General features: G+C 43.7%; 1 protein-coding gene across 2 annotated transcripts; it reads left to right on the top strand.

Annotated features, from left to right (window-relative positions):
• Window positions 1–411: 411 nt before the first annotated feature.
• Window positions 412–24,132, top strand: LOC139406617 (tetratricopeptide repeat protein 39A-like). 2 transcript variants are annotated; one of them, XM_071149396.1, is made up of 18 exons: window positions 412–433; window positions 7,415–7,519; window positions 12,518–12,649; window positions 13,716–13,759; window positions 17,734–17,801; window positions 17,923–17,987; window positions 18,439–18,538; window positions 18,733–18,798; window positions 18,903–19,011; window positions 19,760–19,827; window positions 19,998–20,057; window positions 20,151–20,312; window positions 20,566–20,657; window positions 20,804–20,924; window positions 21,047–21,158; window positions 21,340–21,454; window positions 21,619–21,735; window positions 21,893–22,124. In XM_071149396.1, exons 2-18 carry the CDS (start codon window positions 7,455–7,457, stop codon window positions 22,008–22,010), a joined length of 1,614 nt encoding a protein of 537 aa, XP_071005497.1. In that variant the 5' UTR covers window positions 412–433; window positions 7,415–7,454; the 3' UTR covers window positions 22,011–22,124. The 2 variants fall into 2 exon arrangements, with proteins under 2 accessions (XP_071005497.1, XP_071005496.1); XM_071149395.1 differs by lacking the exon at window positions 412–433 and adding an exon at window positions 2,255–2,560 and having other exon boundaries at window positions 21,893–24,132.
• Window positions 24,133–24,375: the final 243 nt, after the last annotated feature.

Below are 24,375 nucleotides of genomic sequence, written 5' to 3'. Positions count from 1 at the left end.
TGAAATATATATTTCTCATGTCAAGGCATTGAATGGGATCTGATTCATTTAGTCATTCATAACAGCATGATTTTGCTTCTAGGTTGTCCGTCATACACAGTGCCGAACTTGACCCCATGCACACAGATTTCAAGGAAGTTTTCCCTTCTGTCAATTTCTGTCCCCTGGGCATGTTTGACAACATATTTCTGTTCATAGACTTTCTTTGGGCATATTACGTTTTGGTTCATCTACCCCTGCACTGAAAATATTTTTCAGTCAGGATTTCTATGGGTTGCAATATTATATTACTCACACAATAGTCCCTATTGAAATAGTTTCCATCCCTTCCAGCTCACCTTTTTTTCTAAATGGCCTCCATTTTGCCCCCCTGTTTCAGGTTACAGATACCAGGCAACAAAGATTTACTCAACTCTACAGAACCATTGAACACGTAAGTCTGAGCCAATGGCTGATGGCCTGGTGATATACAGGGTTGAGTAGTTAGGGAAAGGTTATTGAAAATCAGCAGTAAGCGTGAGGGCAATGACATCGCTCCTTCCTGCTGTTCAACATATTAATAATTCAGAGAAGTACGCCATTAATGCTGGCTATAATATCTGCTCAGGTCCAGGCAGGGTGGGATCAAGAGGAATCCCAGCCTATGTTCTCAACCATAGAGACACCATTTGATTTCAATGCCTCTCCACCCTGAAGAGAAAGAGAGGATGGCCGTATTGCCGTACAGGTGTAGAGAGGAAGATGAGATGTGATTGGTTCTACCTTTGGCACAGTGTGTCATTGGGTTCCTTAGGTTATGTCACCAGTATTTCCTTGTGCTACACCACCTCTGGTCTTTATCTGTTCCATTTGTTTTAAAACAAGTGCATTTGGTGTGTCTGAATTGTTCGGTGGCTGTATGACATCGATATTTGATCATTCCCAAAGTCTTAAACAAGCAAAGAGACTTTACTTAGACCTTAACACAAATGCAGACACACCATTTTTATCTCATGTCTTTGAGGAAATAACTGCTTAATTATGGATTTTGTGGAAGGTGGAGCTGTACATTAAATTAATTGCTTTCCCATGATAATTTATAACAGAAAGCAATGTAAATTCCCTAAATCAAAAAGAGCAGGAGCCTGAATTGAACCCCTAGATGCTGTCCTAGTGCTCATATATTTCAACACTTCAACTGATTCAGATCTGCAGATCAGAGAGCAAGATAACGGAACACTGTACATGTACATTTGAATCTACTGTCTTCACAATGTCTCTGTGCCCTGTTGAAATTAACCACCTACTAGAGGAGAGTGTGGGCCACTTTTTTCAGGCAAGGCTTTGCATCCAGAGGCAAGATGTTCATTGTGTAACATAAATGTTATCATACATCAAAGAAGACAATCCACCCACACATGCCCCTGGTGTGTACTGTTGGTCAACTCCAGCATCGCTCAATGAATAAAATACAAGGACAGGTTTCTTGTGTGCCCTATGGCTGTCAGAGGGGTGGAGATGCAGTGAGGTGACGTATAATGGGAGCAATGATACGCTGGTCTGATGTGTCCCTGCTGCACTATCTGCTGAATAATGTTCCCCAGAGGAAACTAACTAACCTTGACTGAGGCAAAGCTGACCTCTTTGCACGTGTCTTGAGATTCACAGATTTACCATGTTGTGGATCACTCTTCCTCTATGACCTAAATTTAGACAGCTGTCTGAGTGCTCATTCTGATAAGTGACTGGCTATTTCCATGGGTCATTCACTTTCAGAGCGTTTGGCTGTAGTGTAATTGCTGGATCTCAGTGGTACTCATCTCTCTCTCGCTACGCAGTGTTCTACTGGCTCTCTAATAGGGGGCACCCGGGGCAGTGCGTCTGTGCTGCTGCTGCAGTAGTCAGCCTGAGTCACTGCAGTAAAGGCTTCCTCCTTAGCAGGAATCTTCCTCTCACCGGCATCAAGTCATTCTACATCTCTGTCTGGAATTTTGCAGAGAGATTTTGACATTTTCCATTCAAGATATTCAGGGATCTGAATGAGTTCTGCTGGGGTGTTTTTGCGGTCATCTGAGTGCAGTAGCCTATTGTCTTTGGTTGATGTTATACTCAGGGTATCACCTTTCTGTGGTGCATAGTGAATTTTTTGGCTTATGTTTTTTGTTGTTTATCATTTGACTTGAGTCCTGTGCAACTAGGCCAGCCCTGCTACTGCATCAGCCTATCAGAGAAGAAACTGCAGTGTGTAGCGTGAGTGTGATGATGGGAGGAGGTGGGACAGGAGGAGGAGAGTTAAGGAACTGTGTGTGTTTGTGGAGGCGGAGTGTTGGGGGGTGGAAGATGTTTAGTTTCTCTGTGTGATAGTCATCCCAATCTTATTAAGGGCTGCGTTCTTCCTCCCCTCTCCTGCCTGCTTGCCTGCTGCTGCTGTTGCCAGAGGTAGAGACTGTGTCGCGCTGCGCCGCTGGAAAGGCCTGAGCAGATAGTCAATTCTCTTCTGCGTTTGCTGTCTCTCTACCTCCCTCTAGTACTCTGTCTGCCAGATGAAAATGTCAGGGGAAGCAGAAACTCTATCAAACGGGTAAGAGATATGTTGAGGCTGCGTGGTGAAGTGATAGGTACTGACAGTGTGTTGAAGTAAACCGAGAGATGCTGCATTTGTGGTTTTGTGTGTGAATGTGATAGTCATTTCTACTGGGATTGAAACCAGAAGGTTCTCAACTTAGCTGTATCCAGAAAAACTGAACAGGTTTGTTTTTTAAGATCCACCTCTTCTCTTTTGTCTGATGATTTCATTGTGTTTAGAAGCAGCTTGTTTTACTGCAGTATTACTTTGTTGGCATTTCTTAACTTACTAGTACTTTAATTCAATGTAAATTAACACCGGTGAAAGCTTTCAGGAGGAATCCAGATAAAGCAATGTTTTATCACTCTGTGTGTGTGTGTGTGTGTGTGTGTGTGTGTGTGTGTGTGTGTGTACATTCGTCTGAGTGAGAGTGTTGTGCATATTTGATTACCTCTCAGAGCAATGGTCTCTATTGTGCAAGTTTCCCTCCAGAGAATTCAGCATCACGAAGTTGCTAACTTCAATTAATTAATTATCTGGACAATGTATGCTATGCACAACCTTTCAGGAAACAATAGCTGCCATTGTGTGTACATTATCATGCCATTTCTCAGACCCATCTATGCCCCTATTGAGTTTATGGTTAAGTCTTTATAACTGTGCAATGCTAAGCTACCGGGCACTGCAAGCTAGGCTGAAAAGACAGGCTACACGGCCTTCTCTTCCTAGTGGCTAATGTCCAATCGCTGGAAAATACATTTTGTGAACTCAGAGCAAGGCTTCAGTTGCAGAAGGACATCAGAGAATGCCGTGTCTTTTGTTTTTACAGAGACCTGGCTTACGGACAATACACTTGACTCTGCTATTCAACCAGACAGCTTTTCCATTTTCTGTATGAGTCAAACGGCGGCTTCTAGTAAGAGTAGGGGGCGGTGTATGCTTCCTCATCAACAATTTCTGCTGTACCGAAGTTGAAAACATCTCAAGCTCCTGTTCACCTGACTTGGACGTTCTGATGCTAAAATGCCTACCTCACTATATGCCGAGTGAATTAATGTGGTTTTTTTTAACACAGCTGTGTACATACCGCCAAATGCAAACATCAAGGCGACACTCAGCGAACTGTACAAGAACATTAGCCAGCAAGAATCCTCTCACCCGGAAGCAGTCTTAATTGTCACTGTTGATTTTAAACAAGCACATTTAAAAAATATATATACATTCCAAAATATCACCAACATGTATCCTGTCCCACGAGAGGAATCAACGTGCTGGAAAATGTAAATACAAACATCCTTGACTCGTACAAAGCCATCCCTCGCCCCCACTTCGGCCAATCAGAACACATCTCTGTTCCTACTCCCTGCCTACAAGAAGCAAGTCAACAGGGAGCCACCTTCACAGAGAATAAATAGGTGCTGGACAGAGGAGGCAGATTCAATGCTGAAGGAGTGTTTTGATAATATTGATTTGGAATCTGTGTAAAGATTCATCCACCCAGGACTCATCCATTAACATTAAGGAATATACATTGTCACTCAACAGGCTTTATTAGGAAATGTGTTGATGATGATGTACCCACAATAACAATCTGGACATACCCCAACCAAAAACCCTGGATGAACGGAGATATCTGTACCATGCTGATAGCCCGTACAGCAGCATTCAGTATCAGCAGAATGAACCCTGGCAACTTGGTGGCGCGTACAAGGCAAGCAGATACGAGCTCTGCAAATCCAATATGGAAGCAAAAAGACAATACAGACTCAAACTTGAATTGATGTTTGACAACTCAGACTCACGACGCATGTGGCAAGGACTACAGACTATCACAGACTACAAAGGCAAATCCAGCTGTGTGGTGCCCACCAAAGCCTCCCTCCCAGAGGAGCTTAACATATTCTATGCTCGCTTCGAGGCAGACAATACTGAGTCATCCAGGAAGACTCGCTGCTCCAGACGACCTGGTGCTTTTGCTCTCCGAGGCTGACGTGAGAAACTCTCAAAAGAACATCCCTGGCCATGTCTTCAATGTGTGCTGACCAGTTGGCGGGCATCTTCTCTGACATCTTCAACCTGTCCCTGTCCCAAGCTGTAGTCCCCACCTGCTTCAAGGAGACTACCATCATCCCAGTGCCCAAGAAAAACAAGGTGATATGCTCAAATGACTTGCACTCACCCCAGAGTCTGGTATGGCCCACATCAAGGCCAGCATGCCAGGCACACTGGACCCACTCCAATGTGCCTACTGCTCCAACAGATCCACAGAAAATGTCATTTCCATCACTTTTCACACGGCCCTAACACATCTGAACAAGAGGAACACCAGTCAAAAGTTTGGACACACATACTCATTCAAGGGTTTTTCTTTATTTTTACTATTTTCTACATTGTAGAATAATAGTGAAGACATCAAATCTATGAAATAACACATATGGAATCATGTAGTAACCAAAAAAGTGTTAAATAACATCAAAATATATTTTATATTTGAGATTCTTCAAAGTAGCCACCCTTTTACTTGATGACAGCTTTGCACAGTGTTTGTATTCTCTCCACCAGCTTCATGAGGTAGTCACCTGGAATGCATTTCAATTAACAGGTGTGCCTTGTTAAACGGCGTGAGCGACGTCATCTAAGAAATGTCTGCTCTAAATTCTTCAGGAAGCTTCATTTACCCTCACTGTTTTTTTTGTGACTTCACAAAAAGCCAAATTTGAAGACACCAATGGTAACGTCATATTCTCTTACCTATTTTAAATAATACCGGTAGAATTCGTGTTCGCAGATGGGCGTGGTTTACATAGCTAGGTAGTTAGTCTACTGGTGCCAAAATTGTACTGCAGTTTGTCAGCTAAGAGGTTTTCCATATTCATCTAAGGCAAATATACTTATAGGTTTCTGCTTTCATCTGTGTCTGGTGTTAGCTAGTTACTGGCTAGCTAGGTATTCAGCCAGCATGGAATAAACGCGGGGGAAGGGTTGCCCAAAACTCGGATGCAGTTGTCATGTCATTACATCAAGAGACATGCAGAACGGGAGATTCATACAAAATTCTTGACATCATTGATAGTCATGATATATGAACATTGCCGGGCAGTCAATATATGTAATGTACCTAGACCTCAACCTGTTTCAACAAAAATTGTCTAAGATGGACTAGCTAGCTAGCTAGTGCTGACAATTCCTTTTGGGCTAGCTAAATTATATAGCCAACATTTCGTCTATGTTGATGCTTTTACAATAACCAAACAGTAATTTGTGAAACAATGACAGGATTGGATGTTGTATGCAATATCTATGTTTGAGTTGCTTTGTCTCAGCAAGTTTTCTTGACATAATCTCACTGCAACACTGCATCATAAGCATTTTCAAAGAACTGTCTTTCATGGTGAGCTCCCCGCCCACTTAGTCTGTCTTTTCAGTCTTCCTGGTAGTTATCGGGATGAAATATTGTGGGTGATGCTTTAGTCATTCAAAGGGCTAATTTACATAGGAATCAGAATGACTGACTGTTAGGGACTTTTTAAAGGCGTTTGCTGATTGTATCAACTGATTAGAAACTGGGCCTTATGGAGACTGTGTGGTGACCCCTAGACTGTCTGTGTTGCGCTGACATTCATGACTGTGTGTTGTAGTGAGCAGGAAGTGAATGACCTATAGCTGCTCATATGGTGGACGGATGGTATGGTCATCCCCATGTCATTAGCTTGTGAAGGGGAGGAAATAAAGGCCTGTTTTTCAATATGGAACCTAATGGATTCATTATAGTTTGAGAGAGTTCAAGCATGGTCCAGCATAAAGAGGTCCTCTGTATCACTGATCTTCAGGAATGCAAAAGGATGGCTGTCAGTTAGTCACCCTCATTGTAGAGATTCTCCTCAGTTGTGTAGGCCAGCCTCCATTGTTTGGCTTAATACATTGTGTCCATGAACCCAATTTGCTGAAAATACATTTTGTCATCTTTGGGATGGTTAAACATGGGGTGGTTTTGGAATGAAAATAGTGTGACACAGGACTATCGGGATTTTCAGCCTGTTGAACAGCCTGCTCTTGTTTTTAATCGTAGGGAGCCTTGACATCAATATTTGTTTGTTTGGGATGAAGATTACTCTATATTAAAATATTTGATGAACCCCCACTTATCAATCAATTTTTTTAATGCCAATGACTGAGAAAGCTGCTCACTGAAGAAACTGTGGTAAAAATCCAATGATCTTGTCAGATGAGAAAAATTTAGCTTTAAGCTGATCGCAGTAAAATAACTGTCGATGATAGAACCGCAGAGAAAACGATGCGAAAGCCTGCTCAGATCAGGTGGGAGAGTGGGAAAATATCATGACCTGCGCTCCTTACAGAATGTTTTGGAGGTGTTTTGTGTTCATCTTGCCCTACCACTAAAAACAGAACAGGGGCACTGCAGCAGAGTTGCCTGGGAGAGAAAAATAAGTGACGTGGCTCTTTTTAAAGATATCTGTTACTGTAGATAGACAGTGAATTACTCCTTTGTAGTTAATGCTGTTTCATGCTACTCTATAGACTGAGCTCATAGACATTTCACCTAGTTCTTGACATGAACAAACAAGATTTTGTCCTGGGGTTCATTCATAAAAGAATAGAACACATTTAGGTCCACTGGGAAGCTGGCAGCAATAAGCTTCTTTCATTTGACAATGTAAACCTCATTTATCTCAGAGGCAAGATTTACTTGTTTGAGGGGAAGTCAAAAATAGAATGTGTTATTTTAACATGTAGGTTCTCCACTGAGGACCAATGGTAGGTATTGGCCAAGACCGTCATTATGTGTTAAAGTAACATACTTAATTCACCTAACCTTCATCTGTCTCTTTCCCCTTTCCTGTATCTCAGGTCCCAGAAGTCAGACCTGTCTGTGGCCCTGGAGGACTGCATGGCAGCATTGGACCTGTTCCTGAGGAATGACTTTGAGGAGGCCCTGTCCAGGCTTCACTGCAGGTGAGAGACCGGGACCCTGATTGTGTGGGTCGACACAAGTGACTGGTGGTAATACTGTGTGCTAGTTTCACAAACACCAAATAGCACTGGCAAGTGGTATGGCTTCCTGATCAGTTTGTGCTTCGCCAACTCCTTTCTTGTTCGTTGTCACCTGGCGACCGGGCTAGGCTGGTGCTACAGTAAAGTGTACACTCTGTGCTAGTTTAATAAACACCATCTCTCCTATTGGACACCCCTTCAGCATTGTGTTCCAAAACACAATTGTCAAGTTTCCTATTACTCTGTGAATTCTATCTTTCATTATCATGACATTCTCAACAAATAATCTTTTCTCTTCTTTGGCCACTCCCAAATCACAGTTTCTCTCCAGCCCTCCCTAGTGTGTATCCTTTCTCATCCCCTCAGTGTTACACAACTCAGTGGATATACAGTACCTATCTAATCCCTTCCAGTTTCCATGTTGATCTCCTCTTTTAGTTCTGAAATGTACATGGTAGTCTAGTATGAGCATGAAATTAAGGAAATATTTACCCCAAAGAGTAATCTTGGCAAACCTGCCATTGCCCAACCCTCTTGCTCTTACCACGCAAGGCTTGGCATATTCTGTCAGCTGTCACCCTGGGGCTAGGCAATGGGAGTGATGGTAGACCGAGTTCTGTAGGCAGAGCAAAGGGATAGGCATTTAAACTGCCCTCTGGCTTCCTTTGTTTGCTACCGGTGTTCAAAGAAAACCTTTGTGGGAAAAGCCTCCACGTCATCAACATCCTAGTGTGTAATATCAACTAAAGCGTTGCTGAGCTTATGTTTAACACAGTATTGTGTGGGAGAACAGTAATAAGAGACCATCTATCAAATAAAATAAATAACCCATAGAGAAAGCCAGTGGTGCTGAAATAGCAGTGTGTATCTCTTTCTCTCTCTCGTTCTCCCTCCTTTCCTTTCCTCTCCTCTGTTCAGGCTGATGTACTGTACTGACACAGTAAGCTGGGCCAGGTATAGTTTAGAAGCTCTGCAGCACAGCACACACAGTGGCAGGCTTTCTCTCATGTACTAAACATCTATAATAATGCAGAGTATGTTTATACTGTGGTTTGTATTTTCATATCACAGAATGCTAAACTCAGCTATATATATTTGCTGAAATATACGTTTGATCAAACAGCAAGGTCATCATAAGCTACTGCATGTTCATAGTGAAAGAGACAAAGGCTTGCAGTTCGATCTGGACGAAGACACTGCAATGACATCAAAACAGACAGCCAGCCTCATGCTTTTAAGCACAACTTTATATTCGGATTAGACAGTAAGATTCTGCATTGCCTGCTTCTCTCTGAAGCTACTAGCTAGCTGTTCAAACATGCGGACTGGGCAGGAACAGCAGCAGGCCTTATGTAATTGTCCTGTCCCAGTCTCAAGTACTTGGTTGTCCCCCCCCTCATTCCTAATGAGTGCTTTCCACTAGGTGTGGAAGTGTTGATCTAGTATACATTGTAAAAGGTTGGGGAGGGGCTGCTATACTGTACAACATGTACAAATAGAAAACATGTTCAGACAGAGGTTGTAGCGTCACCACCTACTGTAGAATGGTTTCGTCTCATTGGCTGGCCAAGATTCAGGCAAAAAGGCAGAGGCACAATGGATAGCAACTTGCACTACAAATCTTACTACTCTGAAGACTAGAGTAACCAGCTTAACAGAGCTCACTACATTGGTGCTCTCCCCCATTCGAATGCTTTATTCTTAGGAGCTGTGTCAGAGCAATTTGACCACACAAACAACTAAAGTTGCCTCAACGTGAGCGCTGTCAGGTTCTGTAATTCACACTGAAATGTGCACGATGAGACGGAGAACCTCCCTCCTGCTGGCTGGCTCTTTTTAAGTTGGTGTTGTTTTTTTTTTGCAGAACATTAGATTAGGTTTACCCATGACGGTGAATAAGCTTCAAGAGTCAGGAGTGCAGGCCCCACAGTCATCATCGGCCCTTGTCCATCTCTGTTTCCACAACAGTCAACAACAGTAGACAGAAGGCAGCAGGCACAAACATTCCAATTCATGGCCTGTTTTTACCATGCTGCTTTTTTTCCTGACGAAATGTCTCCTGATTTGAATCCCTTTTGAAAAACGACACTATATATACAAAAGTATGTGCACACCCCTTCAAATGAGTGGATTTGGCTATTTCAGCCACACCCATTGCTGACAAGTGTATCAAATCGAACACACAGCCATGCTATCTCTATAGACAAACATTGGCAGTAGAATGGCCTTACTGAAGAGCTCAGTGACTTTCATGGTGGCACCGTCATAGGATGCCACCTTTCCAACAAGTCCGTTTGTCACATTTCTGCCCTGCTAGAGCTTCCCCGGTCAACTGTAAGTGCTGTTATTGTGATGTGGAAATGTCTAGGAGCAACAAAGGACTGTGAAATGCCAGGCATGCAGACATGTGACATTACAGTGAAGAAACTCACCAGCATTATCCTGCCACTGTGACTATGGTGGAACCTGCTGGGAACAAGTCAGACCAGCGCTCCTGGTTGTGGAATGTTAGTGTCACAGTGTGACATTCAGGGAATTCACATGGGCCTGTATCCAAGAAAACATATTGTAACTTAAAGGAGCTGGGCTTTTTAAATAGTTTTTGGTCAGAAAATACATTAAATATACTAAACTCAGTAACGTCTTTTTTTCAGGACCCTGTCTTTTAAAGATAATTCGTAAAAATCCAAATAACTTCACAGATCTTCATTGTAAAGGGTTTAAAACACTGTATCCCATGCTTGTTCAATGAACCATAAACAATTAATGAACATGCACCTGTGGAACGGTCGTTAAGACACTAACAGCTTACAGACGGTAGGCAATTAAGGTCACAGTTATAAGAACTTAGGACACTAAAAAGGCCTTTCTTCCTTTGGTGAAAAACACCAAAGGAAAGCTGCCCAGGGTCCCTGCTCATCTGCGTGAACGTGCCTTAGGCATGTTGCAAGGAGGCATGAGGACTGCAGATGTGGCCAGGGCAATAAATTGCAATGTCCGTACTGTGAGACGCCTAACATGCTGACCGGATACATCGCTTGCGCGAGCCTTGCAAAATACATTTTGAAATCCATGTTATTAAATTATTGCACCCACACTGCTCGCGCGTGCCAATGAGCGTCTGCGTTGCCAAGGGCTAAAATAGAAGTCATTCCTATTTCTGACGCAGATCGCGCTGCAAGTCCTGCCTCTCCCATCTCCCCATTGGTTTATGGAAGCAGGTACCCACGTGCCATCTCCTCATTGGTTATACACACGTGGGTGGTTGAAAGACGAACTGTTTTGCCGGTCGTCGTGGTAATACTATGAAAGTGTAGATGCCAATCACCATATAAGTTCAAAGATTAAAAAGTCTGGAAGGAGGAGAGATGACTAGAAACGGTTCGGTTGACCGTTTTATGTGTGGATTGATTGTCGGAGTAGAGGACCTTGTGCTTTTCAGGTAAAATAACAAATCAATGTTTATATCCCAGGACAAATTAGCTAGCAACAGCAAGCTAGCTAAATAGGACAAATTAGCTAGCAAGTGCAAGCTAACTAGCTAAATTGCCATACATGTTTAATGGTTTTCGACCTGTCCCCAAATTAATGTCACTGGTTCAGATTTTGTTTTGATATTTTAACCTGCGTGTTGTGATCGCGTTTGGTGTGGTAGGACAAAATAAATGTATGCACGATGGCACATGCGCGCGGACAGCTGATCGTTCTCACAGTGGTAGACCACGTGTAACAACACCTGCACAGGATCGGTACACCCGAACATCACATCTGCGGGACAGGTACAGGATGGCAACAACAACTGCCAGAGTTACACCAGGAATGCACAATCCCTCCATCAGTGCTCAGACTGTTCGCAATAGGCTGAGAGAGGCTGGACTGAGGGCTTGTAGGCCTGTTGTTAGGCAGGTCCTCACCCAGACATCACCGGCAACAACGTCGCCTATGGGCACAAACCCACCATCGCTGAACCAGACAGGACTGGCAAAAAGTGCTCTCCACTGACGAGTCGCGGTTTTGTCTCACCAGGGGTGATGGTCGGATTTGCGTTTATCATCGAAGAAATTAGCGTTACAGCGAGGCCTGTACTCTGGAGCGGGATCGATTTGGAGGTGGAGGGTCCGTTATGGTCAGGGGTGGTGTGTCACAGCATCATCGGACTGAGCTTGTTGTCACTGCAGGCGATCTCAACGCTGCGCTTTACAGGGAAGACATCCTCCTCCCTCATGTGGTACCCTTCCTGCAGGCTCATCCTGACATGACCCTCCAGCATGACAATGCCACCAGTCATACTGCTCGTTCTGTGCGTGATTTCATGCAAGACAGGAATGTCAGTGTTCTGCCATGGCCAGCGAAGAGTCCGGATCTCAATCTCATTGAGCACGTCTGGGACCTGTTTGATCGGAGGGTGAGGGCTAGGGCCATTCCCCCCAGAAATGTCCGGGAACTTGCAGGTGCCTTGGTGGAAGAGTGGGGTAACATCTCACAACAAGAACTGGCAAATCTGGTGCAGTCCATGAGGAGGAGACGCACTGCAGTACTTAGTATCTGGAGTGGCCACCAGCTGCATTGACTGTTACTTTTGATTTTGCCCCCCCCCCCCCTTGTTCAGGGAGAAATGATTCAATTTCTGTTAGTCACATGTCTGTGTAACTTACTCAGTTTATGTCTCAGTTGTTTAATCTTGTTATGTTCATACAAATATTTACACATGTTAAGTTTTCTGAAAGTATATACGCAGTTGACAGTGAGAGGACTTTTTTTGTGAGAGTTTACATATTGAATGTCAATGATTATATACTTATACTTTTACAGTAAGAACATCCATACATGTGCTCCTCTTCATTTGTGTCGAAGGCATACAAAGTAATCTTTTTTTGTTGAGACTGCATTTTGAGAAGGCAACAAACGCTGCTAAAAATATAGCTCAATATTTCTGTTTCTCTTTTTCTTCCTTCACAGAATCAAAGACAGCATGTACCATGCGCTCACATACGCCACCATACTGGAGATGCAGGCCATGATGACCTTTGACCCAGAACACATCCTGGCAGCTGGTAACACCATGAAGGAGGCTCAGGCAGTATGTCAGCGGTAAGTCTCATTTGTAATGGTCTACATTCTAAAACGAGGTCTTCAAAGTTCTTGTATGCTATTTATTTCCTTTAGAGGCAACAAAAGCAAAAACAAATGTTTTGGCTCAGTGATTTTTGGCTCAGCTATTCAATCATGAAGATAGGAACCACATGATCTGATCAAGTGAAACCACTGTGAATTTTGTAATATGTGTTTGTGACAAAACAAGACATATTTACCTCAAACTGCTATTATGAAGAACAACCATATACAGGCAAAATATATTTTGCTCTGGATGAACCCGGCCATTCCAGTGGGGAGAACCTCTGGCTGTTTTGGGAGATGTTCATCCTGGTCTGTGGTGGCTGGTTAGCTGTTCTGACATAATCACAGAGAGCAAATATCACCCAGGTCCTATCAGATCTCACTGGCTGGTGGAATTTCAGAGCGGCCTGTAACAGTGACTGTGTGAAAATGTGCTATATGGATACGCCTCTCCAAATGGTGGGACACACACACACACACACACACACACACACACACACACTCCCAGACTGGGCCTGCCACACCGCCTGAGAATCTTGGGGGGGGTCAGGGGAACCCCATGACCGTGGACCCTGTGCTATTCTAAGAGCCGCTCTACATCTTATCTACACAAGCCATAAAATGTGTCTGGGCCACACTGATTTGCATGAAGAGTAGATATCTACGCAAATTCAACTTTTACAGAAGGTTTAACATTATCCCACGGATCACTGATCAGCAGTGGTTACAGTAAACCACTCATTATATGCTTGTATCTCCCTTAATCCATATCATGTAAATCCCAATACTGAAACCTGATCTGAGTTCGCTATACTGTTGGTCAATGTCTGTTAATGAATGTAGTTACCACATGTCACCGTTTTTTGATATCCAAGCACAAGAATGTGTTGAATTCCAAGTTTCTTAGCTCACACATCCACAGACTGGTGTTGAATTGTTGTGAACCAACTCTGCTATGTCTGTCTCATCGAACACTGTATTGTAATGTTGGATTCCGTGTGTAATAGTGTAATTAAGTTCTGTGTGTAATCTCTCCCAGGTTCCGCAAGAAGTCAACCTTTAGCAACAGAAACTTCACAGAAGGTTAGAACATACTTACTTCAGTACATTCTAACTTCACGACACACTGTTTTACCACAAGCCTCGTATCTTATCATCACTAGTGTGAATTGAACAATTGTTTTCATTGCTAGTATTCCTAAATAAATAAATAACCTGCTACTGTGAAATATACTCTGTTTTTGATGTTTTCATTTAATACATTTACTTTTTAGCACTTCCGGCGCCGACAGAGATGGCCGCCTCGCTTCACGTTCCTAGGAAACTATGCAGTTTTTTGTTTTTTTACGTGTTATTTCTTACATTAGTACCCCAGGTCATCTTAGGTTTCATTACATACAGTCGAGAAGAACTACTGAATATAAGATCAGCGTCAACTCACCATCAGTACGACCAAGAATATGTTTTTCGCGACGCGGACCCTGTGTTCTGCCTTACAAACAGGACAACGGAGTGGATCCTATGCAGCGACCCAAAAAAACGACTCCGAAAGAGAGGGAAACGAGGCGGTCTTCTGGTCAGACTCCGGAGACGGGCACACCGTGCACCACTCCCTAGCATTCTTCTTGCCAATGTCCAGTCTCTTGACAACAAGGTTGATGAAATCCGAGCAAGGGTAGCATTCCAGAGGGACATCAGAGACTGTAATGTCCTTTGCTTCACTGAAACATGGCTCACTGGAGAGACTCTATCCGAAGCGGTGCAGCCAACGTGTTTCTCCACGCATCGCGCTGACAGAAACAAACATCTTTCTGGTAAGAAGAGGGGCAGGGGCGCATGCCTCATGGCCAACGTGACATGGTGTGATGAAAGAAACATACAGGAACTCAAATCCTTCTGTTCACCTGATTTAGAATTCCTCACAATCAAATGTAGACCGCATTATCTACCAAGAGAATTCTCTTCGATTATAATCACAGCCGTATATATCCCCCCCCAAGCAGACACATCGATGGCTCTGAACGAACTTTATTTAACTCTCTGCAAACTGGAAACGATTTATCCGGAGGCTGCATTCATTGTAGCTGGGGATTTTAACAAGGCTAATCTGAAAACAAGACTCCCTAAATTTTATCAGCATATCGATTGCGCAACCAGGGGTGGAAAGACCTTGGATCATTGTTACTCTAACTTCCGCGACGCATATAAGGCCCTGCCCCGCCCCCCTTTCGGAAAAGCTGACCACGACTCCATTTTGTTGATCCCTGCCTACAGACAGAAACTAAAACAAGAGGCTCCCACGCTGAGGTCTGTCCAACGCTGGTCCGACCAAGCTGACTCTACACTCCAAGACTGCTTCCATCACGTGGACTGGGAGATGTTTCGTATTGCGTCAGATAACAACATTGACAAATACGCTGATTCGGTGTGCGAGTTCATTAGAACGTGCGTTGAATATGTCGTTCCCATAGCAACGATTAAAACATTCCCTAACCAGAAACGGTGGATTGATGGCAGCATTCGTGTGAAACTGAAAGCGCGAACCACTGCTTTTAATCAGGGCAAGGTGTCTGGTAACATGACCGAATACAAACAGTGCAGCTATTCCCTCCGCAAGGCTATCAAACAAGCTAAGCGCCAGTACAGAGACAAAGTAGAATCTCAATTCAACGGCTCAGACACAAGAGGCATGTGGCAGGGTCTACAGTCAATCACGGACTACAGGAAGAAATCCAGCCCAGTCACTGACCAGGATGTCTTGCTCCCAGGCAGACTAAATAACTTTTTTGCCCGCTTTGAGGACAATACAGTGCCACTGACACGGCCTGCAACGAAAACATGCGGTCTCTCCTTCACTGCAGCCGAGGTGAGTAAGACATTTAAACGTGTTAACCCTCGCAAGGCTGCAGGCCCAGACGGCATCCCCAGCCGCGCCCTCAGAGCATGCGCAGACCAGCTGGCCGGTGTGTTTACGGACATATTCAATCAATCCCTATACCAGTCTGCTGTTCCCACATGCTTCAAGAGGGCCACCATTGTTCCTGTTCCCAAGAAAGCTAAGGTAACTGAGCTAAACGACTACCGCCCCGTAGCACTCACATCCGTCATCATGAAGTGCTTTGAGAGACTAGTCAAGGACCATATCACCTCCACCCTACCTGACACCCTAGACCCACTCCAATTTGCTTACCGCCCAAATAGGTCCACAGACGATGCAATCTCAACCACACTGCACACTGCCCTAACCCATCTGGACAAGAGGAATACCTATGTGAGAATGCTGTTCATCGACTACAGCTCGGCATTCAACACCATAGTACCCTCCAAGCTCGTCATCAAGCTCGAGACCCTGGGTCTCGACCCCGCCCTGTGCAACTGGGTACTGGACTTCCTGACGGGCCGCCCCCAGGTGGTGAGGGTAGGCAACAACATCTCCTCCCCGCTGATCCTCAACACTGGGGCCCCACAAGGGTGCGTTCTGAGCCCTCTCCTGTACTCCCTGTTCACCCACGACTGCGTGGCCACGCACGCCTCCAACTCAATCATCAAGTTTGCGGACGACACAACAGTGGTAGGCTTGATTACCAACAACGACGAGACGGCCTACAGGGAGGAGGTGAGGGCCCTCGGAGTGTGGTGTCAGGAAAATAACCTCACACTCAACGTCAACAAAACTAAGGAGATGATTGTGGACTTCAGGAAACAGCAGAGGGAACACCCCCCTATCCACATCGATGGAACAGTAGTGGAGAGGGTAGCAAGTTTTAAGTTCCTCGGCAAACACATCACAGACAAACTGAATTGGTCCACTCACACAGACAGCATCGTGAAGAAGGCGCAGCAGCGCCTCTTCAACCTCAGGAGGCTGAAGAAATTCGGCTTGTCACCAAAGGCACTCACAAACTTCTACAGATGCACAATCGAGAGCATCCTGGCGGGCTGTATCACCACCTGGTATGGCAACTGCACCGCCCTCAACCGTAAGGCTCTCCAGAGGGTAGTGAGGTCTGCACAACGCATCACCGGGGGCAAACTACCTGCCCTCCAGGACACCTACACCACCCGATGTCACAGGAAGGCCATAAAGATCATCAAGGACATCAACCACCCGAGCCACTGCCTGTTCACCCCGCTATCATCCAGAAGGCGAGGTCAGTACAGGTGCATCAAAGCTGGGACCGAGAGACTGAAAAACAGCTTCTATCTCAAGGCCATCAGACTGTTAAACAGCCACCACTAACACTGAGTGGCTGCTGCCAACACACTGACACTGACTCAACTCCAGCCACTTTAATAATGGGAATTGATGGGAAATGATGTAAATATATCACTAGCCACTTTAAACAATGCTACCTTATATAATGTTACTTACCCTACATTATTCATCACATATGCATACGTATATACTGTACTCTATATCATCGACTGTATCCTTATGTAATACATGTATCACTAGCCACTTTAAACTATGCCACTTTGTTTACATACTCATCTCATTTGTACATACTGTACTCGATACCATCTACTGTATCTTGCCTATGCTGCTCTGTACCATCACTCATTCATATATCCTTATGTACATATTCTTTATCCCCTTACACTGTGTACAAGACAGTAGTTTTGGAATTGTTAGTTAGATTACTTGTTATTACTGCATTGTCGGAACTAGAAGCACAAGCATTTCGCTACACTCGCATTAACATCTGCTAACCATGTGTATGTGACAAATAAAATTTGATTTGATTTGATTTTAGCAGACGCTCTTATCCAGAGCGACTATGGGTTAAGTACCTTGCACAGGGGAACATCATCAGATTCATTTTTTTCTCACCTCGTAAACTCGGGGATTCAAACTAGTGACTTTTCAGTTACTGGTTCAACGCTCTTAACCATTAGGCTACCTGCCAACCTATTAGTTAGCTATCCTTGATGGTTGTTCAGTACTTGAGAATACAGTTTAAAATGTGTTTCTTGTCTGTGGGTTTACTGTGCAGCCTCCTGCTGATGTAATGGTTTGAGGATGTCAGAAGATAATTGTGCTGTCATTTTCACCTCAGAGGAACTCCACGCTGAAGTGTGCTATGCAGAATGTCTCCTGCAGAGGGCAGCACTCACCTTCCTTCAGGTAACCTGCTGCTACCACATCACCCACTGACACTCACTATCTCTTTGCAGCACTGATACAGATGTTCAAGTTTATTGTGCATTTATGATATTGAAATTGTTCTTTACCCCTGTTTCTGTAGGATGAAAGCATGATCAGTTTCATCAAGGGTGGAATCAAAGTGAGGAATAGCTACCAGACGTATAAGTAAGCACTCTTGATGTAGTGTATGGCCTTTATAGTGCATTTCCCTAATGTCTCAACTTGTGCTATTTTTTTACCCCCTTTTCGTGACATCTAATTGGTAGTTATGATGTTGTCTCATCGCTGCAACACCCCAACGAGCTCGAAGGTCGAGTCTGGCGAAGGTCAAGTCATGCGTCCTCTGAAACTTTATCCACCAAGCCACGCTGCTTCTTATCACGCCTGCTCGCCTAACCCGGAAGCCAGCCACACCAATGTGTGGGAGGAAACACCGTTCAACTGACAACTAAAGTCAGGCGCACAGCCTGCCACAAGGAGTCGCTAGAGCGCGATGAGCCAATCGTGCGCCGCCTATAGGGCTCCTGGTCACAGCCGGCTGTGACACAGCCTGGGATTGAAGGCGCCACTCGGGAGGCCCCTATCAACTCGTAAAGAATGCACATCTGTATTTCAGAGAGCTTCATACGGTCCTCCAGTCCTCTACCTACGTCCATGGTGACAATCATGGGCATTTTGAAGGCGGGGTCAAGCTTGGAGTAGGAGCCTTCAACTTGGTGAGGGAACTGCTTCATGTCGATAATGTTTGTGGTCCAGTTTTCTGGACTGGTAGATTGTATAGAAGGACCTTTTTGGTGTGAGGGTTATATAACTCAGTGTAACTCAACGCATTGCCCTGATTGGTACAATGTATAATTGTGTCTGTCTCATCTCTCACTTTTTCACTCCTGTGTTCTTGGGTTGTGTACAGATGATCTCCATGCTGCCCACACGGACACTCAGGTTGCTGGAGTTTGTGGGTTTCTCTGGAAATAAGGTACGTTTCCTACTGTTAACCTGGTGTGAGATGCTGAGCTGGACTGAACTGGGCTGGATGGACTGTGCTAAGTCCGCAGTGTCCTGTGTTGTGTGTGTCTGCAGGAGTTTGGCTTGCAGCAGCTGACGGAGGGCTCTGCAGGGCAGACTTTCAGGTCCTTCCTGTGTAACATGCTGCTTCTCTGCTACCACACCTTCATGAGCTTCATCTTGGGTGAGAGACAGGTTGATGTTACCACACATTAAACGTCACCGCACTGACCTTTTCATCTCCCAAAACAAGCCTTATAGGAGTGGGCAAACTTTTTGGCTCGAGGACCACATCACGATTTTTTGGGGGACCAATTGTTTGTTAATATCAATTTCGCGGGGACCTCCCGAGTAGCGCAGCGGTCTAAGGCACTGCATAGTAGTATTTGAGGCATCACTACAGACCCGGGTTTGATCCCAGGCTGTGTCACAGCTGGCCGTGACAGGGAGACCCATGAGGCAGCGTACAATTGGCCTAGCGTCGTCCGGGTTAGGAGAGGGTTTGGCAGGCTGAGATTTCCTTCTCCCATCGCGCTCTAGCAACTCCTGTGCCGGGCCAGGCGCATGCATGCTGACACGGTCGCCAGGTGTACAGTGTTTCCTCCAACACATTGGTGTAGCTGGCTTCCAGGTTAAGCGAGCATTGTGTCAAGAAGCTGTGTGGCTTGGTTAGGTTGTGTTTCTCGGGACACACGTCTCTCGTCCTTAGCCTCTCCCGAGTCCGTACAGGAGTTGCAGCGATGGGACAAGACTGTAACTACCAATTGTTTTCCATGAAATTGGGGAGAAAAAAGGGGTAAAAAATAAATATTTCACTAAAAATAAATACTTGAAAAATATAAATAATGTTTGTCTCGTGGGCCAGATTGAAGTGCCCGGACAGACCAAACTAACATTAAATAACATTGTATTTTTCTCCTCACGGCTTGCAGGCACAGGGGAGGGGGATGTGGAGGACGCTGAGAAACTGCTTCAGCCCTATCTCAAACAGTATCCTAAGGTCAGTGAGGACATTTGTATAATTTATAGCAGTAAAGTACAATTATTTTCCAATTGTATTGGTTTTGTGAAATATTGTGAATTATTTGGTGAATAGGCCTGTACACACACTCATTCCAATCAAAACAGTTTATAGTGAAACAGTGTGTTCTATACCTCTGTTGTTTTAAGGGATCTATCTTCTTGTTCTTCGCTGGTCGAATAGAGGTTATCAAAGGAAACCTGGATGCTGTGAGTGTAGATCAATAATTTTGACTACTACCAAAATGATTTTGTTTAGACTACAAACCATCCCTTTTCATGTGTTGTATTTGTGTGTACCAGGCTATAGAGCGCTTTGAGGAGTGCTGTGAAGCTCAGCAACAATGGAAGCAGTTCCATCACATGTGCTACTGGGAGCTGATGTGGTGTTTCACATACAAGAGACATTGGAAGATGGCCTACTTCTACGCTGATCTGCTCAGCAAAGAGAATGCATGGTCCAAGGTGGGACATTCTGCAGTGATTGTATTTTGCATATCAGTACTATATAGTCAAGTATGAAGGACATAACATCTGTTTCAGTACGGTAATGGTTGCATTATCTCGAAGGCACATGCGGCACAGTCTTAACAGAATATGGATTAGCTTGTTTTACAGCTTTTAATGTATTCCACTTAGTCTCTAGAGGGCCAAATTGATGATGATGCCTAAAGTGTAGTAGTAGTTTCAGTAGTAATACATGCACATTTCCCTCCAGGCAACATATGCCTATATGAAAGGTGCCTACCTCAGCATGCTGACCAGGGAGGAATGCCAACCATTCCAGGAGAACGAGGTAGCGCTGTTCAGGTAGGTCACTGCAATATACAAACCCCTGTGTCACCATAATGCTTTGTACTCTATTTATTTCATTCTACCCACGGTTCTTGTATAATCAAGTCATTCTATCCAAATGAATCAATATGTTACATGTATCCATTTTCTATCCACTCCAGGCAGGTACATGGGCTTAAGCAGAAAATAGCTGGAAAGTCTTTGCCAACTGAGAAGTTTGCCATCCGAAAAGCCCGTCGTTACCTGACTGAGAACCCGATAACGCTCCCTGCACCTCCTCTGGTCAGTACTGCATGGTTTGACAGCATGTTCCCTATTACATTGTAATTATAGTGTAACAAAATACTACTATTATCTATGTGTGGATTACTGTGACACCCGGTGGCCTTGTCTGTCCTCTGCAGGAGATGATGTACATCTGGAACGGCTACACAGTCATCGGTAAACACAAAGACCTCACGGAGGGCATGCTGAAAACACTGGACGAGGCACAGGCAAAACTCGACAATAGCCAAAGTAAGTAACACAAACGTATGTCACCCTGGAGAGTTGATACTGCCTCTACACATTCATTTAGGAACAGCATTAATGATTGGATTCAGACAACTCCTTTCTTATCTCGTTATTATCATGTTTAGCAACACTGTTTAGTAGAGTTTTGTGATGGGGCTTGATTGTTGTACTTTGTGTTCCGAAGGGACAGAGTTCTCCATAGACGACCAGTGTTTGGTGAGCCTGCTTAAGGGTCTGTGTCTGAAGCACCTGGGACACCAGGAGGAGGCTGAGGCCTACTTCACCTTGGTCCTTTGCAAGTGAGCGTCACACACACACACTCACTTGCACACACACACACAAAGTCGCGCACACTCATCCTTTCACAATATGATAGTGGAAGAGACCTACTCTTTTACTAGTCATTACAAGTTTATTTCATTTCTTGTTTCATTCCTGATCTCTGTTGTATTTCTCTTGTCAGTGAAACACAGATCAAGTTTGATCACTACTTGGTTCCCAATGCACTGCTTGAGCATGGGCTGCTGTGCCTGGAACAAGGGAGGAAGGAGGAGGGCATCAAACTACTGGAGACGGCCAAGTGAGTGTCTTGGTCCTTACACAACATAATTATCTCTACCCATCTCAATACAATAGTTAATTGAAATTCTGAAACCTGTCTTTTTTAGAAGAATTCTATTAGTATGTAAAGTAAAATCATCTGGCCAGGCCTTCTCATTGTTCCTCTATATTTACAGGCAAAATTACAAAAACTACTCCATGGAATCGCGGACACATTTCCGAATCCAAGCTGCTTTGCACAAGGCCAAGGCCACAGGAGAAAATGGGATTCACACCATGCCCTCCAGCCCGTAGCTGGTGTGGGAAAAACAGGGCCAATGTCCAGCCATCCCACAGTGCATAAGCCCAATGCCGCAGGGATGAGGCAGAGTACCAAACCACCCACTACCAGCAACAAGCATATGACTGGCCAGCCACCGAGCTCTTAGAAAGACTCGCAACACTACACAAGCATAATGTACACTGAAAGGTCAAAAGCATACAGACAATAGTATTTACTCAGACAAAGAAAATATACGCAATATATAGAAAATACCACACTGCTGGATGTAGATGTACCGGGTTTCATCAGTCTATTGCAAAAACCTATGGTTAGATACCCATCCCTGAATGTTCACCCTCCAGCATAAATACATACATTCACTGGTAAACATGTATTTTCACACCTGTCACAGGGGTTTTTGCAACATATTTGAGTGGTTAAAGGTATTCTCATAGCTTTTTCCCTCTGCTCGGAGCTAATGACTAAAAGCACTGTGGCCAATCTTGGACAATGTCTGTCTTGTTGACCGTGATCTATTGCAGATAACCTCTGCCCTAATGCCTTTATCTCTGTGCTTCTATGACTGGTTTTATTTGTGTATTTCAATTTTCACCCTGAACAGCTCAAGGGAAGTTTTGGCACATTGGATCAACTGAACCACTTTCTGGGAAGGAATGCATGACCAGTCTAACTGAATTTTTGTGGATATAGTGCCCACTGACATCTGCACAAGGTTAAATCATCCAGCCACACAAACACATTGCAGGAATGCACGTGTGATGGTAGGGGGTTATTTTGTCTGTTTATTTATTAACTGCAATGGCAGCTTTTACAAAATGGTCCTGTTTTAAGTGGACCGATGAATGTGTCTTTTTAGAAAAGCAGGCTCCTTGCTTGTTCTCTACATGTGGACACAATCCAACAGTACTTGAGCTCAAACAAACAAGTCTTTCAGATTGACACAGGAAAGCCAGGCTGCCAGTTTCATCTGTAGTGAGTGAAGTGTTGACAACCACAAGAGCCTTCCATATATAAATATGCAGGTCCGACATCAACATAGACAATAATGGCTTACAAGGAGTTGTTGCACATTAACAGTAGTGGAAAAAGTACAAGTGACAATACCTTGATAGAAAATAACTCAAGTGAAAGTCAGCAAAATACTACTTGAGTATAAAAGCCTAAAAGTAATTGGTTTAAAATTGACCTAAGTACAGTGGTGGATAAAGTACTCAATTGTCATTCTTGAGTAAAAGTAAATGCTATACATCAAGTAACTTGTATTACGCAAACCAGATGACACAATTTTCTTGTTTTTTTTACGGACAGCCAGGGGCACACTCCCAACAGTCAGACATAATTTACAAACGCAGTATTTGTGTTTAGTGATTCCGCCAGTAGGGATGACAATGGGTTATATTGATAGATGCGTGAATTGGACCATATTGCTGTCCTGCCTGAGCATTCAAAATGTAATGAGTACTTTTGGGTGTCAGGGACAATGTGTGAAGTAAAAAGTATATAATTTATTTAGGAATATAGTGGAGTAAACGCTGTCAAAAATATAAATATTCAAGTACGTACACCCCAAAAAGTAGTTATTCAAAATATTTTTACTTAGTTACTTTACACCACTGTAAATGAAATAGTTACGTTCTTGTGTAATAAATTATCTAATAAACTGTATATGATATTTGTGATTAGAAAAAGGGTTACCTTTTTTCATGTTCTATGATTATTTAATCTCTATTTACAACAAAATAAGTATCCAAACCCAGGCATTAGAGTGGTGTCTTGAGTTTAAATGTTGGAATTAGAGCTGATTTAGCTGTTCATTCTTAGAATAAGGTTTGGTGTAAAAGCAATTTACATATCTCTAAAGGGTGAAGGAAATGTATAAATAGATTTTTTTCAAATATAGAGGTTATCTTAGTTTGGGATGTTCTAATGATTCGATCTGACATTTTCTTGTTTTGTTCCATTGTTTTCTTTGTGTGTACTATTTATGTCAGTAAATTCAATCTTATTGGCTCTGTGATGAGGTCAGAATATGATATGGGGCATGGCTACTGAGCAGATTGACATTCCTGGACCTGTACATACTAAATGTTTGTTTTGTAATTTAAGATTAAATTATGAAATAAGTAACTCAAATTGGGTCTGGTTAGTTTTTTTTACTCTTGTACGACCCATTTTCTTTTGGATAACTGGATGAACTGCACTGCACAATGTACCATTGTTTGTGATAGTCCATCATTTTGTCTTTCGTGTAATGGTATCAAGTCAAAACTGCCATACCAGGCAGCCACGAACCAACCCCCCCTCCTCAACAAAAAAAACATAATATAGGCCTTTTATACCACTATTACTACTACTACTACTATTACTACTATGCAG

This window comes from Oncorhynchus clarkii, chromosome 4 (assembly GCF_045791955.1).
Source record: "Oncorhynchus clarkii lewisi isolate Uvic-CL-2024 chromosome 4, UVic_Ocla_1.0, whole genome shotgun sequence".
In the NCBI taxonomy this organism is placed as follows: Eukaryota; Metazoa; Chordata; class Actinopteri; order Salmoniformes; family Salmonidae; genus Oncorhynchus; species Oncorhynchus clarkii.
Note: the sequence above shows the minus strand (reverse complement) of the source record. Positions and strands in the feature narration are given on the sequence as shown.

Excerpts from the sequence above, each read along its gene's own strand:
- LOC139406617 (XM_071149395.1), top strand. The coding sequence starts at position 2,523 with ATGAAAATGTCAGGGGAAGCAGAAACTCTATCAAACGG. Across the intron at positions 18,539-18,732 it reads GAGTAGGAGCCTTCAACTTG|ATGATCTCCATGCTGCCCAC; the intron begins GTGAGGGAACTG and ends GGTTGTGTACAG. Across the intron at positions 20,658-20,803 it reads AACGAGGTAGCGCTGTTCAG|GCAGGTACATGGGCTTAAGC; the intron begins GTAGGTCACTGC and ends TATCCACTCCAG.